The sequence below is a fragment of the Helianthus annuus genome, chromosome 16 (assembly GCF_002127325.2).
Source record: "Helianthus annuus cultivar XRQ/B chromosome 16, HanXRQr2.0-SUNRISE, whole genome shotgun sequence".
Classification (NCBI taxonomy): domain Eukaryota; kingdom Viridiplantae; phylum Streptophyta; class Magnoliopsida; order Asterales; family Asteraceae; genus Helianthus; species Helianthus annuus.
The window spans coordinates 3643653-3650234 of record NC_035448.2 but is presented as its reverse complement, the minus strand read 5'-3'; the positions used below and the strand labels follow the sequence as shown (position 1 = coordinate 3650234).

The 6582-nt window shown below is 40.1% G+C and overlaps 1 protein-coding gene across 1 annotated transcript; it reads left to right on the top strand.

Annotated features, from left to right (window-relative positions):
* Positions 1-5133: 5133 nt before the first annotated feature.
* On the top strand, positions 5134-6300 carry LOC110918836 (mitogen-activated protein kinase kinase kinase 17). Its single transcript, XM_022163116.1, has one exon. It carries the CDS (start codon positions 5134-5136, stop codon positions 6298-6300), a length of 1167 nt encoding a protein of 388 aa, XP_022018808.1.
* Positions 6301-6582: the final 282 nt, after the last annotated feature.

The following is a 6582-nucleotide window of genomic DNA, read 5'->3' as shown; positions in this document are numbered from 1 at the left end:
TCTCCAACCAAAGTGTACAACACATTACTGCTTTTAACAGTAGACACACCTGTTTTATCAACTTTGACAGGATCAATCACTTGCTCCTTAACAGATGGAACATCAGGAGTATCAGGATCACAAAGGATGTGATTCTCTGGTGGAATGACTACTCCTTTCATCTTGCTAAGTGATTTATCCTGATCACCTACATCCAATTCCGGTTCATCATCCGATGACTCACAGTCCTCGATGATTGGAGGACTTTGTTTCACGGATGTTGAAGCTTCCTGTTGCTTTGTGGATGTATTCTCAGAATTCTCCGGTTTGAACCCTAGGCCAGTAGAAAATTCCTCAAAGTTCAAAGGCACACTGGGTTCATACCGAGGCATTTCTTCTTCATCAGGCATCTTGGTATAGTTGCTCATCAAAGGAGGTGGACATGCCTTATACCCAACTCCTTTCACGTTCCCTTTCAGTTGTTGAACGTCAATTATGTGATCAAGCACAAATTGGGAGTTAGAATAACTATCCAATTTCTGTTTGATCGCATCATGCTTGCATTGGGCAATGGCTAATTGCTTCTTAGTTTCTTCCACAAGGTTAATGTATTCGTTTATACTTACTTGTTTGTGGTAAACTACTTTGTTAACCTCGGACACATTTTTCTTTAATGTTTCTATTACAGATTTAAATTCTTTTTCATTCCGGGTTAAAGCCATGTTTGCCTCTTGGCATTTTGACAGTTCAATAACCAAATTCTGATTATGACTATGAAGCTTTTCTGATTCAAGCTTCATATCTGCACATGATTTACAAATACTAGGAGCAGGAGGTTCAGAAGTTACCTGACTAGTAGAGGCTGAACCATTTGCCATAAAGGCAGTTTGAAAAGAAAAAGCTCCATCTTCAGAAAACAGTTTTTCCATTTCCGTTGATGTAGCAGCAGCCTTCCTAATCAGAATTGATTTCTGACATTTAAGCTCATCAGCTTCATTCAGAAGATCCTGAATATCTTCACCTTCTTCCTCCTCATCAGGCTCTGAGTGATTATCCCCAGAAACAGAGCCTTCTTCATCTGAACTTCCAGAATAACCAGAACTGTCATCACTTCCAGAAGATTCTTCTTTATGAACCTGCTCGATGACTTTAGCGTACAAAGCAGTTCCACTTCCCTGATCACCTTCACCAAACTGCACTGACCAGTCACAGCCTTCATCAGCTTGAACAGCCAAAGCCCGATTGTGATTTGTAGTTCCAGGCTGTCCCTGATTGTTGTTCACTGCCACCATCCTCCGTTCACGGTTTTCTTGTTGGGCATTCACATTCGTCTGGTTTCTGAAAGGGTTGTGATTGCCGTGTTTTGTTGGTCGAGTGCACTCACGTTTAAAGTGCCCTTTCTCGCCACAGTTAAAGCACGTGACGGCATTAATATCAAACCCATACTTCGTGTTTTTCTTTCCTTCCAACGAAGTTCTTCCAGTTCGTGCCATGAAATCTTTTGCCCTTCTAACCGCACTAGCAAAAGCCCATTTAATATCCATCAACTCCATTTCTTCCTTGTCGATCTGATCATAATCTTCATTGGTCATGTTGATGTTTCCAAGCTGACCAGCTACCAAACCACAGTATGCACTGACCATGGTGTTGATAATCTCCATATGTTCTTTAGCAACTTCAATGCTAAGGTGTGAGAGATTTGAGTTGTCGACTCGGATTGTGTGATGACTTTGGGATTGAGGTTGAGGATTGCTTGTATAGTGAGCTTGCTGTTGTTGTTGTTGAGGTTGTGGTTGTGGCTGTGTTGGAACAGGAATGTAAGACCTCGGATCGAATTGAGGTTGTGGTGGAGCAGCTGTTGATTGAGGAAATGGAAATGAACTTGAACTTGTATTGGACACAAATGCAGTCTGCAGCTTAGGTTGCTGTTGCTGAGCTGCAGCGGATCTTGCCAAAGCATCGAATCCTGGAAGATACATTTCTGTATTCTGAGGAGCTGGAGCACGCCTTGCTTTCCTAATTTCTTCATCATTTTTATGTTCCAGCTTCTGAATGAACTCGTAGATGTTGATTTCATCTAGAGCTTTAGTATGCTTCAACAACTCAATAAACGAACTCCATTTTGGAGGTAGGGCGTCAGCAAACCTATTCACCATGTCTTGTTGAGTAGCTGCCACCCCATAAGCACACATTTCACTAATCAAATGATAGAAACGTGTGGTCATATCATTCAGAGTCTCGTTTTCCAAAAACTGAAAGGATTCAAACTCTTTCTTCAACAAATCATGCCGAGATTTTCGAGCAGCTGCATTGCCTTCTCCTCTAGCAACTAAGGCATCCCACAATGCTTTCGTGGTCTTGCAATATGAAAACTGATGGTAGATGTCTTTGTTGAGTGCTTGAGTAAGTGTGGCATAGGCCTTTTTCTCCAATTCATAAGCCTTCTTGTCATTCTCAAGCATGTTGGCGTAACCTTCTGAAGTGGATGCTCTACTTTCAAGGCTTTCATTGAATGCATTGACAAAACACATCCAAAGGTCGGTGCTTTGTCCTTGAACATATGTGTGAAAGCGGCCTTTCCATGACGGAAAGTCGTTCATGTGGTTCAGCTTTGGTGGACGATTGTTACTGCCTGTTTCACTCTCACTAATCAGAAGATTCTGAAGACTTTGACTTTGATTGGATACCAAAGCCCATTGACATGAACTTATTGACTGTTGTTGTTTAGGTATGGCACTCGTCATATATTCAGCCATCGACATCTGTTTCAGATCTGGTTGTGGATCCGTACTCCAATCCCAAGGACTTGTGCAACTCATTTTGATATAATATAAGTACCAAACCTACACACCACAAACTGTTAAGTGCAACACAGATATGAACTGAAGATACAACCTGTTCGAAAGATCAATACTTGTTCGAATGATCAACAAGGTTCGAAAGATCCTTGTTGAGTTTCGAACAAAGACTTCGAAGGATTGACTTCGAAAGATTGACTATACGAAGGGTCCTTATCTTTCGAAGGATGATTTCGAAAGATTCTCCTTATGTTTCGAACACAGACCTCGAAAGATGACAATTGTTCGAAGAATCAACAGTGTTCGAAGGATCACTGTTGATGGCTCGAACAATAACCTCGAAAGATAACCTTGAAAGATTCACCCAACACGAAGGATCCTTATCTTTCGTAAAGAACAGTGACTCGAAGGATGTATCTATCGAAAAGATTCCTTGACTCGAAGGATAACACACTTACTTCGAAGGATGTTCGAAGGATGGTTATCTTTCGAATCTCCTTGATCGAAGGATGATCCTTCGAGCTCGAAAGTTATCTTTCGACGTCTGACACACTGTCAAAAGTACTGATGGGTTGGTGAGAAAAGTGACAGGTTGGTGTACCAACTTTCGGCAGAAAGGTATGTTCAGACACGCCTTTTCACCAACCTTTTTGACTTTCAAAAATTTTACCAAAATAGGCAACCTTATCCTCAAGTTCAGTCACCGGAGACAAACCGGAAGTATGGCCGGAAAGTTCAAAGTTTCACAAAAACGATTTTTATGTTACCCAAACCGACCCCGAACACTCCCGATATGTTTAGTAGCCGTTTTTCAGTTTCAAAATGCAAGGAAACTACCAAAAACGAGTGCTAAACCAAGTGTCCAAACACACCAAAGAACTCGAACAAACCGGTTTTAAACAAGGTAAAGAGCGAGGCTCTGATACCACTTGTTGGTCCCTTTTCTCGGAGGATCGAGAACAACCTAAACCTTGTTATACTAACCCACTAGCGAGTGCGGAATCCAAGCTAGTAGGCAAACCGGGATGAAGCAAGAACAAACACAAGAACACACAAAGTTCACCGATTAACACCACTGTATTAATACGTATGAAGGTTTACGGTTACAAGCACAATGTTTACAATCTGTTTGCAAACTCTCTAAAGTGTGTGTGTGTGTGTGTGTTTTTCAGCAGAGTTTCTCTAACTCTCTATGTGTGCATCTTTCTAACACTAACACACTGCATGAGTATATATACCCATACACAGCAGGTCCTTTCCGAAGGATCCGATAGATGGTCCGAAGGATCATCTATCGAAGACAACAAGTTCGAATGATCAACATGTACCTCGAAGGATCATCCTTCGAGGACTAATGGTCGAACCATATCTTTCGAGCACCTCGAAGGATCAACAGTATCCTTCGAGGCTATCCTTCGAGACAGACACTTATCTTTCTAACTGTTTGACCAAGTCAATCCGGAGGATGGTTGACTTAGTCAACTTACAGACTTAGGACATCGTTTACATACAGACCGAATACAGACAAAGTACAGACACAAGTGCACCAACATTAATAAATTTATTTTAAAAATAACATATATTTTAATAAAAAAACTTTATATTTTAATATCAGTAATTTCATTTTATTATGAATGTTTTTTATGATAAATTGGATTCCTACGCATTTCCTACCGATAATTAAAATGAAAACGAATTCCGTAGGAATTCCGTCGGGAATTGCCGACACTTTTCCTACGCATAACAATTCCTACGAATTTCCGACTAATGGTTAAAATGAAAACGGATTTCGTCGGAGATCTGTCGGCACTTTCCTACACTTTCCTATGCAAACCACTTTGTCGTTTTTTTGTCACAAAACTAAGACCCTTTCTAATACGTCAGAATTTCGTAGGAAATGTGTAGCCATTTTCGTTCGTAGGAAATGCGTAGAAAATTTTGGTAGGAATATAGCAGTTTTCTAATAGTGCATTTCCTCACATTTTAAAAATAAAAAAAATTAAAAAGTAATTTTTTTTTTAATTAAACCACTACAAACTTAAGTTAAAGTGTAGTTTAAATCTATCATGTGTTTTTATTATTTTCTAAAAGAGTAAACGTGACCATGAAGGTACATAAAAAGACCGTTATTCCGTGCTATATAAACTTTCATTTGCACTTCGATCATATCATTAACAAACCAAAGTACCCATTAATTACATACGCTTTCACCTACTAAACCCTAACCCTAAGTTCACCCTGATCATCCTTCTAGACCTCTAATTTCATTGTTGTTATCCATAACACACACATATACAAGTATTACACCAATACTACAACATACAACATATAATTTGCACAAGATTTACGCATGAATATGGACTTAAAGACGACGAAAAGACGCTTGTTTGGTGGAGATAACGATCATGAAGGGAAGAGAAGTAAGCAAGAAGAAGATTGGAAGCATGCACAAAAGATGTATGGCGATGGTGTTTCATGGTTCAGAGGTGTGATGATCGGAAAAGGCAGTTTCGGTTGTGTTTTTATCGCAAAGTTGAAGAACTTCAACTCGAGATACAGCCTGTATCCACCGGTTATGGCCGTGAAATCAGCGGATGTTTCGGCTTCTGGTTCAATTCAGAAGGAGAAAGAGGTTATGGATAATATTAACGGTTGTCCGTACGTGATCACGTGTTTTGGGGAAGAAATCACCAACGGGGAGAGCGGTCGGATGGTGTATAACATGTTGTTGGAGTATGGTTCTGGTGGAACCTTAGCTGATGTAATCAAGAGCTCAAATGGAAAAGGATTGCCGGAATTGGACGTGAGGCGACATGCGAGATCCATTCTTCGCGGGTTGAGTCACATTCACAAAAGAGGGTATGTTCATTGTGATTTGAAGCCACAAAATGTATTGCTAGTAGCCAATGAAGGGAAAGCTGGTGGTTTTGTTGCTAAAATTGGCGATTTGGGATCGGCGAAGAGGATGAAGCAGATTAAGAAAAATAAATTGAATAATTATGGGCCTTGTTGGAGGGGTACCCCTATGTATCTGTCACCTGAAGCTTTGGTTAATGGTGTTCAAGAACAGCCTGCTGATGTTTGGGCGGTCGGGTGTATTGTTTATGAGATGTTGACTGGAAAACCGCTTAGGTATTCATATCAGGATTTGGGTGTTAATGAGATGATAAGTCGGATTGGTGATGGACGCGACTTGTTTTCTGTTTCTAGCAGTTTGTCTGCCGAAGGGAGGAGTTTCTTGGAGAAATGTTTGTGTAGAAAGGTTATGTGTAGATTAACCGCTAACATGTTGTTAAAGCATCCTTTCTTAAAAGGGTTGCCTGATGATGATATCGATGAGGTCGAAGAATCACATGAGGTTTTTGACATAAACACCATCACCTCATCATCATTGTTCTCTGATGACGATGATGAGTTGTGGTTGTCTTCTTGTTCAGAAGATGAAGATGTGGATGTCACTGCAAATGGAGAAAGTATTAATGCTAGATTTCATGAAGTGCGGAGATTTCCAGTAAGATTATAACCATTTCCAAGAGATCGTAGCTGTTGTTGGTTGTTGAACAAAGGGTGTCGAATGAATCTGGCTGTTGTTAGGGATCATTTTTTATGTGTTCATAGTTTATAGCATGGTACATATCATGGATGTTGATTGTTGAAGGTTTCTCTACATATCATTTCGCATTTGGCTGTTTTGTTCCATAATTATCCATTCTTCTAAAGTTTACGCGTATCCTTTGCTATCCGTCTTGGGTTTGTTTGGATTTCAACACAGTTCTTATTCCTTCGATTACTTAATTGCTTCAAC

Bases quoted from the DNA above. Each gene is read 5' to 3' on its own strand.
- LOC110918836 (XM_022163116.1), top strand. From the start codon at position 5,134: ATGGACTTAAAGACGACGAAAAGACGCTTGTTTGGTGGAGATAACGAT.